Source organism: Prunus persica, chromosome G4 (genome assembly GCF_000346465.2).
Source record: "Prunus persica cultivar Lovell chromosome G4, Prunus_persica_NCBIv2, whole genome shotgun sequence".
Classification (NCBI taxonomy): Eukaryota; Viridiplantae; Streptophyta; class Magnoliopsida; order Rosales; family Rosaceae; genus Prunus; species Prunus persica.
Genome location: NC_034012.1, coordinates 1687061 through 1701787, shown reverse-complemented (window position 1 = coordinate 1701787; position 14727 = coordinate 1687061). Strand labels below are relative to the sequence as shown.

The 14727-nt window shown below is 39.3% G+C and overlaps 3 protein-coding genes and 1 pseudogene across 5 annotated transcripts; 2 read left to right on the top strand and 2 right to left on the bottom strand.

Moving 5' to 3' along the window:
• Positions 557–3382, top strand: LOC18778825 (syntaxin-124). The gene has a single exon (XM_020561999.1). It carries the CDS (start codon positions 800–802, stop codon positions 1709–1711), a length of 912 nt encoding a protein of 303 aa, XP_020417588.1. The 5' UTR covers positions 557–799; the 3' UTR covers positions 1712–3382.
• Positions 3252–5407, bottom strand: LOC18778152 (vacuolar protein sorting-associated protein 28 homolog 1). 2 transcript variants are annotated; one of them, XM_007211994.2, is made up of 3 exons: positions 5204–5407; positions 4408–4453; positions 3252–4255 (listed from the first exon to the last, which is right to left on the bottom strand). In XM_007211994.2, exon 3 carries the CDS (start codon positions 4132–4134, stop codon positions 3505–3507), a length of 630 nt encoding a protein of 209 aa, XP_007212056.1. In that variant the 5' UTR covers positions 4135–4255; positions 4408–4453; positions 5204–5407; the 3' UTR covers positions 3252–3504. The 2 variants fall into 2 exon arrangements, with proteins under 2 accessions (XP_007212056.1, XP_007212055.1); XM_007211993.2 differs by lacking the exon at positions 4408–4453.
• Positions 6278–10073, top strand: LOC18778310 (annotated as a pseudogene). The gene is made up of 3 exons (XR_002271060.1): positions 6278–8140; positions 8285–8816; positions 8958–10073. The product of XR_002271060.1 is annotated as a pre-mRNA-splicing factor SYF1 (transcript).
• LOC18779070 lies at positions 11132–12942 on the bottom strand. The gene is made up of 2 exons (XM_007211447.2): positions 12163–12942; positions 11132–11879 (listed from the first exon to the last, which is right to left on the bottom strand). The coding sequence occupies exons 1-2, from the start codon at positions 12815–12817 to the stop codon at positions 11482–11484; spliced, it is 1053 nt and encodes a 350-aa protein (XP_007211509.1). The 5' UTR covers positions 12818–12942; the 3' UTR covers positions 11132–11481.

Genomic DNA, 14727 nt, shown 5'->3' with positions numbered 1-14727 from the left:
CTATAATTACTCGTAGGTCTTTTTTTTTATTTTTTTTATTTTTTATGATGAGTGATAAATTACTCGTAAATCTAGATGGGCAACTTCGGCTTATTTTGGATCTGATTTTATTTCCATCCTTGGGTTTTTGTCTTTATGGGCCTATTAATCATCAGTTTGCAAATACAAAATGGTTCATTATAACTACTTGTTGCTATCCATTTATAATTAGGGCAGGTTCAGAAAAGTGGGTTACACTATGATCCACAAATATCTTTACCAGACTAGCAGTCTCTTTTATGATTGGGAGGAGAGAAATGTACGACCAAGTCAACCGAACTATATATCCTTTTTATAACAGATGAAAAAAAATAGGAAGCTACCTGTTAACTAACCCATGAGCCACTGTACACCCATCCTTAAACGGCCTTACAGGTTTAATTAACTTAATTTGGGTGGTCCTCATATGCAATTAATCCAAAGCCGCAAATGCATCCACCCTCACCGAAAATAAGGAAACTTCTACTTTCGTCCATATCTTGGGGACAGCTTCTGCTTTTGTCACCTCCTTTGTCTTCCTCCTCATCAATGTGATGCAGAGGAGGATGCAGAAGCCCCAAACCCCCATCAAAAACACAGACGCTTTGAACACATGAAGGAGAGATTTGATTAGCTTAGCTTAATTATATGCATGGTTTTTAATGCACTTTTTGTTTGTTGTCCACTCAATTTTTTCACAGACATAAAGAAAAGGAAGGAAAACCCATTTTGCAGAAGATCAACAAGAGTGAGTGATACATAATATCATCATCACGCCAAGATGAACGACTTATTTTCGAGCTCGTTCAAGAAATACACTGACCTGAAACAGCAGGCCTACCTGGACGATATGGAGGCCGGGAAGGAGACTGTTAATCTTGACAAGTTCTTCGAAGATGTCGAGAATGTGAAGGAGGACATGAGACAGGTTGATAAGCTGTACAAGCAGCTACAAGATGCCAATGAAGAGAGCAAGACTGTGCACAATGCTAAAACCATGAAAGAGCTCCGAACCCGCATGGACTTGGATGTCGAGCAGGTCCTTAAGAAGGTCAAAATCATAAAGGGAAAGCTTGAAGGTTTGGAGCGTTCCAACGCAACTCACAGAAACCTTCCTGGTTGTGGCCCTGGCTCCTCCGCGGATCGAACCAGGACCTCAGTGGTTAGTGGTTTGGGGAAGAAACTCAAGGACATGATGGATGACTTTCAGGGATTGAGAGGTAGAATGACATCTGAATATAAAGAAACAATAGAACGCAGGTATTTTACTATAACCGGAGAGAAAGCGAGTGAGGAAACTATCGAAAATTTGATATCGAGTGGAGAAAGTGAGAGCTTTCTGCAGAAGGCTATTCAAGAACAGGGGAGAGGTCAGATTTTGGACACCATATCAGAAATGCAAGAAAGACATGATGCTGTGAAGGAGATTGAGAAGAATTTGATTGAGCTCCATCAGATATTCTTGGACATGGCTGCTCTGGTTGAAGCACAGGGTCACCAACTCAATGACATTGAGAGCCATGTCATGCATGCTAGCTCGTTTGTCAGACGCGGCACCGACAATCTTCAAGAGGCCAAAGAACAGCAGAAGAAATCAAGGAAGTGGACATGCATTGCTATAATTCTTGGAATAATCCTCGTCATTCTCCTCCTAATTCCGATTTTGATTCAAGTTTTGCCTCATATGTTGTAGGAAGATGAAAATGGGGGAGACTTTTACTTTGTTCTAATTGGAACTCTGAATGCATGCATTTATTCTGATTCTAACAATAGGAACATAGTTAGATCTTGCACGAGTTCAGATACAAAAAAAAAAAATTACATAAATAAAAAATTTTGGTTCTCGAGGGGTGATGTTTCAATGTCTCACAAACTCCATTTGTGACACAAAAATAAAGCACACTTAGATATGGAGGTTCAATGGGTTCGTTCATTCACATTTGGGCATCTTTAAGCTTTTGAGTCTCTCGGGCCACCAATCATGAAAGGGACCAAATTTGCAGATGGGGTAGATACATGAAATTCTTATGCGAGGGTTGTAGACATTATTGTAATTGATTTTTATCTCATTCTATGAAGGCTTATTTATGTACATGCCTCATGTGCTTTCAAAGTTGTCTTAGATTACCACATGTTCTTTGAAACGTCTCAAAATACCACATATACTTTTAATAACTGTCTCACGTTACCTATTCCATCAGTATTAAGAGATGTTCCGTTACGTGGTGAGTTTGTTGAGTAATTTGGGGTCTGTGTTGGTGGTAGGTTGAGATTTTTTTGGAAGAGAAATCTTCTGGAGGCTATTGTGATGAGTGGGTGAGGCTTGGTTGTAGGTTCAAAGGTTGAGAGGGTGAAGAGAAGGAGGGTGATGAAGACCAAAAGGGCATGGATGGAAATTGTGGATTGGGCTTTGGGTGGAAGGAGATTATTGGAATTGGTTCGTCTGAAAGAAGAAGAAGAAGAAGAAGAAGAAGAAGACCCATACCACAAGAAGTGGGGGCCACATCACATAATAGAACTTCTCTTAATAGGAGGCGGAACAGGTAACATGAGACTATTATTAAAAGTGTATGTGGTATTTTGAGACGTTTCAAAGAACATGTGGTAATCTGAGACAACTTTGAAAGCATAGGAGGCATGTACATAAATAAGCTTTCTATGAATGACCCCCTCCTCCCCCCTTCCCCCTTCCCCCTTCCCCCTTCCCAATTTCTTACAATCCCAGTTTCTTACAATTTGTCCAAGACTCTCAAATGTTAAAGTTGTGCACCCTTTTGAGTTTGATGAATCTATTAAGAGAGAACGGTTGGGCTGAGCTATATATATTCTGATCTTTAATATTACAGGGTTATTCTATAGTGAGGGCCTTCTAAGACCCTTAGATGATGTCCTATCTTTTTACTGTTGGATCAAACTAACCAACTTGATCCAACAACTAACCAATTTGATCCAACGGCTAAAAGATGGGGACTCATCTAAGGCGCTCACTATGACCCCTTAATATTACAACCAACATTCCTATCAGCATTAAAACAACACAAATAAGGCCACAATTAGTGCACCTATCTAAGATTCTAACGCTAGTTTAATAGAATAAGGCCCCAGTCTGGTGCACCTAACCAAACTCAGATTTCGAGAAGCCTGTGGTTGTTAACTTAAGGCACAATAAGAAAAAGGTAGAAAAACTATTCATTTTTGTACAGAGGACAGCCACTCATCCATCAAACAATTTGCTTTCACAAAATGGCCTGATATTGAGCATTTCATTCAATCAAGCCACTGAGATCATATACCATTAAGAATCATGAAACCAAATTGAAGTATTTCCTACAATGTAGCTTGAAAATCATATCTGGCATGATTGACACAAAATATCAATACTAATTACTAAGTTCAGAACTCAGGCATACCCAAAATATTATATATGCAGTAGAAAATTAGTAAATCCCTTCTGAGAGATCACTGAGGTTCTTGCAAGTAGCTGTGTCAAGTACCATAGTTTGGCAAAGCTGCCATAAATGAGTTGTAGGACGACTCAAGATCAAAGTGAAGCTGCCTAGACTGCTGCTCTGTCAACTCATCGGCCGCTCCCATCTTTGATAATCTTGCAATCCACTCCTTCAACTTCACCTTCCCCAAAAAGTCTGGTGGCAGAAAGGTCAACTTACCCAGAGACGTTAAAAGGTCCGAGAGCAGCGGGTGCACCTGATCAACTGCAACCATGTTCAGCTTCAATGAGTCCATTGCAGTGATGAAATTCTGTGTGCATTCTGCCACAGCAGCAGCTGAGGAAGTCATGGAGGCAGCTGCAGCAGCCCGATGCTCCACTGTGGCAGGCACCCCTGAGGTCACAAGGCGGTTTATAGCTGCTGGGCAGTCCATCTTGTATGTTTCTGCAAATCGCTCGATGCTTGGGATGGTGTCTTTAAGCGTGGAAGCCAAAGTCTTAAAGTGGGCAATGAGCTTTTGGCATTCAGTCTCATACGCTGACGAAGAGATCACATCACGAATATATGCCTTTTCAAGCTTCTCGGTGGTCTTTATAATGGCGTAAAGTTCAGCAAAACTATCATACATTTCTCTTTCACGCTTGTCATTCGCCAGCTTGACCTCCATTTTACTAATGTGTATGGATATACTTCTTTGGGTTAGAAAAGAAGAATCTCAGGTAGATTTGTGTATGTGGAGGATTGGAGAAGAGAACGGGACACGCGCAAAGGAGAGAGAACCTTATTCACTGAAGACAGAATTGCATACAAAGAAAAAAAAAAAAAGGTATGAGAATTTATCCCTCACGCAACAACCAGAAAGAGAAAAGAAGATCATAGCATCTCAGAAAATCAACATAATTTAACAGAACAAAGTTCAGTACAAAGATTCATAACATACCATAAATTACAGTTGTCTTTGATGGTCAGAATTACAGTTAACTAGCCTACAAAACAGAAAACTACAGTCAATAAAGTGTGTTGCAAAATTTAGCTTAGATATGGATCGACTTCTTTATTTAAGAAAAATGATGATTTATATTCTTTTCCTTTTGGCCAGAGAACAAAGATGTCAAACATAGGTCTCTAATTTTATCCAAGTCATGGGAAAACCAAAGCAAAATGTATAATCCTAGCAAGTAAGAAGCATACTAGAATAATGGAACTAGCTAGACAGCGAAAAGTTCCAGATCACAACCTAAAACACACACCAAGAAAACTACCCTGATTTTCAAAATCTCACCCTACATATAAATATTTCAGCTTGAGCACCACAAACATAGGTATAATGTCTTGGACTCCATTATGCTCAATAAAAACTCTGAAATCTAAGAGAGACCTTAGTTCATCTGGAACCTAAATATACATGAATGTTTAAGTCTTCACAGAAAATTGACGAAAGAAAAAACACATCCATGGCATACCCAGTACACCAAACCAAATAGTATCTTAAATTGGCAAGAGAAACACACACCGAAAAGCAAATTAGTCTCACTATGTAAACATGAAAGCCATGGCCCCCAATCTCAACTGCGAAAACATGGACGCCATGGCTTTCTCATCTCAAGAGGCCATGCCCGCAGATTAAAAAGAAAAAAAAACGGAATTACAACATCCAAACAACACCGCCAGCATAAATCAGCACAAAGTGAAACGAGCTCAGAAATGTAACATAAATCCGAGAGCTGAGAGATTACCAAAGAGAAACTCGGATAGAGAAAAGGAGAGAGCTTGGGGCTGCTCCTGAGGTGGGTAGCTGAAATTACAAAAAGAAAAAGAAAAAAGAAAAAAACTCGAGAGAGGGGTCGCGCCACAGAGCGTTGTATATCCGTCTCGGAGAAGAAGAGGAAGAACGTCTGATATTATGACACAAAAGAGAGAGAAGAGAGAGAGAGAGGGAGGTTGCGTGTGCGTTAGCGTATATGATTGTTGCTGCTTACGGCATCTCCGTGTAGCAGTTGGAAAGCGACAAGGCCTTCTTTCTTTTCTCTGTTTCCCAGACCGCGTCGTTTACGTCACTTTCTGAACATTATCATCATGGACCTCCATAGGCCCATTTAGAACATAGAATATGGTTTTGTTTTGGTTGGCTTCCAAATGGGCCTAATCTTAATGGGCTTTTAGCCCAGAACAATAATTCTTAGAGTCGCATTTTTTTTGGGGTCAAAATAGGTACATTTAGGGATGCTAATCACGCAAATTGGAGCGAGTATGCCATTTATATTCCCATCCTCATCAAGTATTTTCTCGTTATGCCTACTTATATCTTTGCAATATTCAAATTGTGGATTCTCGTCTTCACTTTCGTTGGATTAGGTTTTTCGACTCGCCCCATAACAAAAATATCAAATTTTTTAGAACTTGAAAGAAGTATTATGAGCCCAACATATAGATCAATCTAATATAAAATATGAACTTGTTAGCTAAATTAGTGCCTACCAAAACTACAACGTTAATAGTATAAATCTAAATGAAGAATAATGATACCAACTATTAAAATAGATTGAACAAGGAGGGTTTAGGTAGGGGATCTATACATGAAAAATTTATCACATTTGTCTTATTACTCGATTTTTATATTTTATACCCGACTCATTAAAGATAAAGTTCCACGAAAACCCTAATAAACGGAGGAAAATGCATTCATAGAGTTGTATTCCATGTCAAGTAAGGATTTTTTTTGCGGCAATCCATGTAATCCTATTTCTACATAGGCAAATAAAAAATAAAAATTCCAACTCTATGAATGGAGTGAGAAGAAAAGTACACATATTTTCTTAATTATTTATCTTTCGCCATAACAAAAAATAATAATTTATCTTTCGTAACAAATTCCAATTCCGGTTAACAGTAGATCGAAGCTTGTGTTCCCTCCTATCCACCCTCATATTTAGGGTTTTTTCAAACCCAAAATTCCCGATTATTGTATACCCAAACTTTTCCCAGGGATTATCAACTCTTATGTCTGCAACTTCGGCCATGTCGATCTCTCAGGAATTATACCCATCCCAAGACGACCTTCTTTACGAAGAAGAGCTTCTCCGAAACCCCTTTAGCCTCAAGCTATGGTGGCGTTACCTCATCGCTCGATCCGAATCTCCATTCAAGAAGCGTTTTATAATCTACGAGCGAGCACTCAAGGCCCTTCCTGGGAGCTACAAGCTTTGGAACGCTTACCTTCGCGAACGCCTCGAGCTTGTTCGCAATTTACCCATCACTCACTTCCAGTATGAAACCCTCAACAACACTTTTGAAAGAGCCCTGGTTACTATGCACAAAATGCCTAAAATTTGGACTATGTACTTGCAAACTTTGACGGAGCAGAAGTTGGTCACTCGGACTCGCCGGACCTTCGACAGAGCTCTGTGTGCTCTTCCGGTGACGCAGCACGACCGCATTTGGGACCCGTACCTGAAGTTCGTAAGCCAAACCGGTATCCCAATTGAGACCTCGCTTCGGGTTTATCGCAGGTATTTGAAATATGACCCTGCCCATATTGAAGATTTCATTGAGTTCTTGATAAATTCTAGTCTTTGGCAAGAGGCCGCCGAGAGGCTGGCCTCAGTTTTGAATGATGATCAGTTTTATTCGATAAAGGGGAAAACGAAACATAGGCTGTGGCTGGAATTGTGTGATTTGCTTACTAAGCATGCTACGGAGGTGTCAGGCCTCAATGTAGATGCTATTATTAGAGGTGGGATTAGGAAATTTACAGACGAGGTGGGACGGTTATGGACCTCACTGGCAGACTATTACATTAGGAGGAATTTGCACGAGAAAGCTAGGGATATATTTGAGGAGGGTATGACTACTGTGGTAACGGTAAGAGATTTTAGTGTAATTTTTGATTCTTATGCTGGGTTTGAAGATAGTATGCTTGTCCATAAGATGGAGACAGTGGATTTGAGTGATGAAGAGGAGGAAGAAGAAAAGGGATTAGAAGAGGATGGAAATGAGGAGGAAGAAGATCTTCGATTGGATGTTAACTTGTCTTTGGCTGAGTTTGAAAAGAAAATGCTAAATGGGTTTTGGTTACATGATGATAAGGATGTAGATTTGAGGTTGGCTCGATTGGAGCATCTTATGGATAGAAGACCTATACTGGCTAATAGTGTTCTTTTACGACAAAATCCCCATAATGTAGAGCAGTGGCACCGAAGAGTGAAGCTCTTTGAGGGCAATCCCACAAAGCAGATACTTACTTACACAGAGGCGGTGAGGACAGTTGATCCAATGAAAGCGGTGGGGAAGCCCCATACGTTGTGGGTTGCGTTTGCTAAGTTGTACGAGAATCACAAAGATATTGCAAATGCAAGAGTGATTTTTGATAAAGCAGTTCAGGTGAACTACAAGACAGTGGATAATTTGGCTAGTCTTTGGTGTGAGTGGGCAGAAATGGAATTGAGGCATAAGAATTTCAAAGGAGCACTGGAACTAATGAGGCGGGCCACCGCAGAGCCATCCGTTGAGGTGAAACGCAGAGGTATCATCGTAAATTGGTTTTCTGTGTGTTTTTCTTATGTCCTGGTCTGCTACTTTCGAGTATGTTACTACATTTTATTAGAGTGCGTGAGTTGGATTTTTTTTTTAAAAAAAAAGAAGAAGCTTGACTAATTCAGTATTGTAATTGTTCTGTTATCTCAAACGTAGAAACACTTCCTGATATATCTTCAACCCAGAATCCTGCAGATAATTGTTATGCTACTGACTGATGTGTATTAGTGTGTGTGTGTGTGTGTGTGTCCGCGCGCTCTTCACAACTTGGAAATCTTTTTTAGGTTTGAGTTCAACATGCTAGAGTGTTGCCTTTGTACATCATTATTTTATTGTGTTACTAACCTGAAAATGGTATTTCAGGCGCCTGCTGATGCAAAGAAACCTCTGTATCTTCAATTTGCAAAGCTGGAGGAGGATTATGGTCTAGCAAAGCGCGCTATGAAGGTCTATGATGAAGCAACTAAGGCTGTTCCAAACCATGAGAAATTGAGCATGTATGAAATCTACATTGCCCGTGCTGCAGAGATATTTGGCATCCCCAAAACAAGGGAGATATATGAGCAAGCAATAGAATCCGGTCTTCCAGACAAAGATGTGAAGACAATGTGCTTGAAGTATGCTGAGCTTGAGAAGAGCTTAGGAGAAATTGATCGTGCTCGGGGAGTTTATATATTTGCATCACAGTTTTCGGATCCACGGTCTGATGTAGATTTCTGGAACAAATGGCATGAGTTTGAGGTGCAACATGGAAATGAAGATACCTTCCGAGAGATGCTTCGAATTAAGCGAAGTGTTTCTGCAAGCTATAGCCAGGTTTGTTTTTATCTTAAATATTTGTTACCCTTAATTTTTGTCAGCAACCTAGGTAGAGGTTCTTTTGAGGTCTTAGAAAAAGAATTCCCCAATTGCTCATTTCAAATCTCCCTCTCTCTTTTTGTTTTTTTGTTCTTATAGACACACTTTATTCTACCCGAGTATATGATGCAAAAGGATCAGAGGTTGAACATGGACGAGGCAAAAGACAAGTTGAAACAGGCTGGAGTTCCTGAAGATGAAATGGCTGCTTTAGAGAGGCAGTTGGCACCAGTGGCAAACGGTACTACCACCAAAGATGGTAACAGAAAAGTGGGCTTTGTGAGTGCTGGAGTAGAATCACAGACGGACGGGGGGATTAAGGTTGCTGCAAATCATGAAGACATTGAGCTACCCGATGCAAGTGATTCAGAAGATGATGAAGGGGTTGAAATTGCACAAAAGGAGGTCCCATCTGCTGTTTTTGGAGAGTTGGCTAACAAGAGAAAGGAGGCTGAAAAAGATGAGGGCGGAGATGGTGCTGCTGCGACCAGGGACGGTGACAGCCACCTTGGCGCCCTTGAGAGAATAAAAAGGCTAAAACGAGGCGGTTGATTTAAGAACATTTTGATGCATATGTCGACTAACTGTTGAGGCCCCTGTATTCTGGTTTGTATCTTGGACCTGTATATCTTATGCAAGAAAGTAGCTGTAGTTTTCTGTTCACACTCAAAATGTTACTACTGGGTAGCGGAGTCTGAAAGGGGCTTCTTGTTGTTTGCAGATTTTGAAAGAGGTTCAACGGAATGAAGTTACTACATTTCTATTAGGGTTAATTTCGATTAGTACCCTGAACTCTTACTCTTAAGGCATGCTTGTCCCTACTCTTAATTTTAATTATTACATACCTTAAGCTTTCCAATTATTTGCAATTTGGTTCCGGTGTTAAATTTGACATCAAAATTTCCGTTAATTGCTTGCATGGCAGGTATGGGTCTCACCTATTCACTTATTTCGATGTCAGTTGATGAGTATTTTCGGGTAATTGGTGTCTTCTCATCCATAAAGAATTGACATTGAAATAAGTGAATAGGTGGGACCCAGACTTGTCACGTAAGCAATTAACAAAAATTTTGACAATGAAGTTAACTCTGGAACCATATTGCACAAGATTGAGAAGTTTAGGGTATATAATCTTTAATATTGAGAGTGCATGGGCAAATGTGCTTTAAAGGTAAGAGTTCGGAGTACTAAATTGAAATTAACCATTTCCACTAAGATAAGGGCTTAATTACACCGATGCCTTTTGAAATTTCGGTCAAATCTCACTTTGCTTCTCCAAATCCAAAATGATCCACTTTCATACTTTGACCGAAGTTTGGTGGCCTACTTTATCCCCTGCTGTCAACTCCATCTAAAAGTGGGAAAATTAGAATGCTTTAATGGTTAGTCCAATGGTCACCCACAAAACTAAAGGTTTCCAATGATGAGCTTTCAATTGTCATATTTTTTTTTTTTATCCCATGAACTTCTTGAAGATTGATGGGGAAAAAGAAAAAAAAAACTTCTTGAAGAAGTAGTTCCGGAGAGGTGGTTGTGGCTGTGTCTTGCTTGGGTGTGATGGTTGTGATTCTTCGGTTTTCGGCATTTTATTCTTTTTTAAATGTAGATTTTAAGCTTTTATTTAATTTTTAATTATTAGCATATTTAATTATGTTTTTATTTATATGGAGGTGGGTTCCACTTGCCACATCACCCACTTAATTGGTGGATAGTAATCCATGTTTACGAAATTACAAAAACATCCATGTCACATCATCAAAGTTAACATATTTTTTAATGAAGTTGACAGCAGGAGAGTAAAGTGGGTCATTAAATCTCGATCAATAGATGAAAGTAGGTCATCTTAAGTTTGAGAGGGATAAAATGAAATTTGACCTAAATTTCAAGAGCATTGATGTAATTAAGCCTAGGATAAATAACTCTTCTCATTCTCAAGTTCTCAACAAGAAAAATAATGCGTCATTCATTGTGGGTTTGGATAAGAACCAAGCAAGCAAATCAATTATAAATTAATGAGCTTCACCCAAAACTATAGCGTAGGGTTCATATAATTTAGACAGATGGAAAGCCATGTTTAGGTCACTCAGTCACTAAATATTTTGACTAATCATAATTATGGACTAGTGAGTTTCCAGAAGTCTCGGAGCGGAGTTTCTTATCTCACTAATTTTAAGTTTTTTATTCACTAAATTCAAAATTATGGTTTTGCCAAAGACTAAAGTAAGAGAAAAAGAATTTGACAACTACACAATCAAGACGAAGATACATACAAGTTACAACAACAACAAAAATACTTAAATAGATTAAAGTTTCTTCCTTTACAATACAACCAAAAAGAGAAGAAAAGAAAAAAGGTTTCTTTCTTTACAGACAGAGACTGACTGACTTATAAATATAAATATTTCCTTCCTTTTCTATGACTATATAACTTCCTTACATGAATTATGAATCGAATGGAACTTTGAAAAACACAAACAACCCCCAAAAAACAATAATTGTGAATTTGTAACTCCCATCTTTTTCTTTTCTTTTTGATTAAAATTAATTTCAATCTAATTTTAAAAATCTCTTTTGACTAAATTAGGAGAAAAATCAAAAAAATAAATTTTGACCATATATGTGATTATTGGCTTCCACGCTTGACCGTCTCCATGTATTGATTCAACGACTCTTGTCTCTGCAGCCTCATTTCCTCATTGAACTTGTTTATGAACGCTTCAACTCGGCGGTTCAACTCGTCCTGGCTCAGCGACGGCTCTTTCCTCAGCTTCCCTACGCACCCAGCCGATGCTGTCACTTGCTGCTGATTCGTCCAGTCCTTGAACGTCTCTGAGTTCAGCACCGCTGACGTGTCCACTGCTGAGTCAACCTTCAGTTGAACTTGACGGCCGTGATTCTCCCACGTCTCGCTCTTCTTCATGTGCCTGCTCAGCGGCATCGAACGCCCTTCCGTTATCGCTTTCCACGTGTTCTCCAATGTGTCGTGCCGTTTTGGCTTCGCTACTCTCAACGGCTTCCCACCTGTCAAAATGTTTCCCGGTTAATAAATCGCTAAATGACCACTGTACCCTTATGAGCCAGAGCATTTTTTACTTTTCAACCGTTCATTTAAAAGGGTATCATAGACAATTCAATCGCACGGTGTACGAAATAGACATATACGCACGCCACATTTGAACTCTACTGTTTTCAAACTTCAACACCGTTACTTCACTACCGGCAAACGAAGCTCTAAACCTAGACGCTAATTACGATTATATTAATTAAACAGAAAATTACGACCACGAAATTGAGAATTAAATACCTTCAGGACTGGATCTAGCCGGTTTCCGGTGGCTGAATCTCACAGAAACCAGAGGTTTCTCCACCGGCGAAGCAATCTCGTCGGATTTCATCACACTCTTCGGCGGCGTCCACGTGGAGCTCGAGATCACAACCTCGTCTTCATCTAGACGAACATCTTCAACCTCCGGCGAAGCAATCTCGTCGGATTTCATCACACTCTTTGGCGGTGTCCACTTGGAGCTCGAGATCACAACCTCGTCTTCGTCTACACGTACATCTTTAACCTCCGGCTCAGGCTCTGCTTCTACAGAGCCATTGATCACCGCAGGCCTCTCCTCGTGCACCTCCTCATGAACTAGAGGCTCTAGATATCTCCGCTGCTCGTAAACCGCCGGCGTCTCCGAGACGGTCGATTCAGACTCTTCCGGTTGAGGCTTAGGCTGAGGCGAGCGGTCGTTGTGGAACCTCGAGGAAGCGACGATGGTGATGATGATGCCGTTGATGAGAACGTAAATATACGGAGGCCTGAGCAAGGATCGGAAGGAGGCGCACACGAGCGGCAAGTGAGAGGCTACGAATTCCATCACCAGTGGAACGGAGAGCTTCATAGCCCACGCCAACGCCACCACGCCGCTCGAAATTAGCACAATCTTCAAAGAAGCAATCCACGCCATTTTGATTTATAATTATAATCAAGTCTTAATTATTTACTTAATTATGGTGAGGGATTAAGACTGAGAAAAATGTTGTGTTTGTAGTGAGAAGTAATTGGTAGTCCTGGTGGATTGAGTGATAATGCATGGAGATACATATGTATATAGAGGGAGGGAGGAGGGAGAGTAACGGACGCGTTTTTCTGATGGGACCTGAACCGTTGGATCTTTCTGAGGAGGAAGGAACGGCTTAGATGTTCGGGGCGGGCCTACTTGTGGTGTGTCGGAGGAATATCCACGTAGAAGGGACCACGTATCAGATATAGTAAAGAGCTGGACGCTAGAGTCTCCTCTTAATGCGAGTGACATTTTTTCTTCGTCAATCGTGGGCATGGCATGATGATAATTTGTCAAGTTGGCAACTTTTGACAAGTGACAGTGAAACAGTCTAGTTTCTATCTCAACAGTTATGCTTCTAAATTTGGACTGTTGATGAACACGATATTCATATTTAATTAACGGTTAGAAATCGTAGTTCAAGCATGAATAAAATCTTTCCATTTCACACGAAACCCTTTTTTATTTTATTTTTTATTTTTTATGTTTACTTTTTTTTTTTGGCAATGAGGAAATTCAGATGGAGAAATTCAGGAATTAGAATTTGATGAACTATTCTTCTTAGTTGATTGCATTATTAATTTTGAAAATATTTAATTATTTATTTTAACGTTGAACTCACATTATTTTTTATTATGTATGTTTAGTAAATAAATGTGAGGAAGTCACAAATTTAAATTATTCTTACAGAAAAGTAGGAATTAAAATCATTACAATACTCTTTCATAAATTCTTTTTTGTAAATGGGGGGGTCACAAACCTTTTTTGAGATCAAGGTAAAGAGGTTTGGCTTTAGCCTTTAGGTGACAGAAAAGTTTAGAACTAAATCTAAAATAGAAAGCACTAATTTGAATATTTAAATGGGCTGAAGAACGGTCTTAAGACCGTTACTCAAGGATAGTAACATCCTGGAAATCACCCTAAGTTGGCTAACAAGTGACACGTGTCTTGCAACACGGCTAAGGCACCTATAAACCGACCACGACCACGACCACGACCACCACCACCACGCACCATATCAATCTTTCAGGTACAGCTGGGTTAGGAAAATGCTTAATTACTTCCGTTATTTTCTTTTTACAAAAGATAATTAAAATATAGTGGAGGGAGGCCAGATTTTCTTCTTCTTGAAGCTTCCTAAATTATTATTATGCATGAGCAAGATATTATTTGATGACATTAGCAAGATATTATATTGTTAAATATAATAATTATATTGTTGACTAAACTTAATCTTGTACTGTTTTTAGTCGATCGAATACTACAAAACCATCTTAGTCTGTCACACATGCTGAGATATCATTACATACTTAATTATGTGTTACGGCAACACATGTACGTTCTCCTCACATCCACCAAAACAATACTCATCATAGCTTCTCAGTATACAATTTCCACGACACATGTTTGTAAATTAATTATTTGCAGCCAGAAAATAAAAAAGGTTTTCTCAGTCTAGGTCTTTTCAGAGCAAAACATTTGGGCAGTATCATCAATACGTATGAAAGATTTGACTAACTATACTACTATATATACTCCATGCATGGGGATTAATATTGCGACAATATTTGTTGCATGCATGCATGGGGAAAACTGAAAAAAAATAAATGTTTCAAATAGTTGATACTTATATATATATATATATATATTAATACATAATTCGTTTAGATTAGATGAGAAAATAGGTATATGTATTTAGTTAGCATAAAATTATCAGCGAAAGAAAGAGGGACAGCGAGATGGTGCTTGTCAACTCAAATAAACTTTGAATAAAAAGCAATAGTACTCTAACATATAATAAGATGACAACCTCA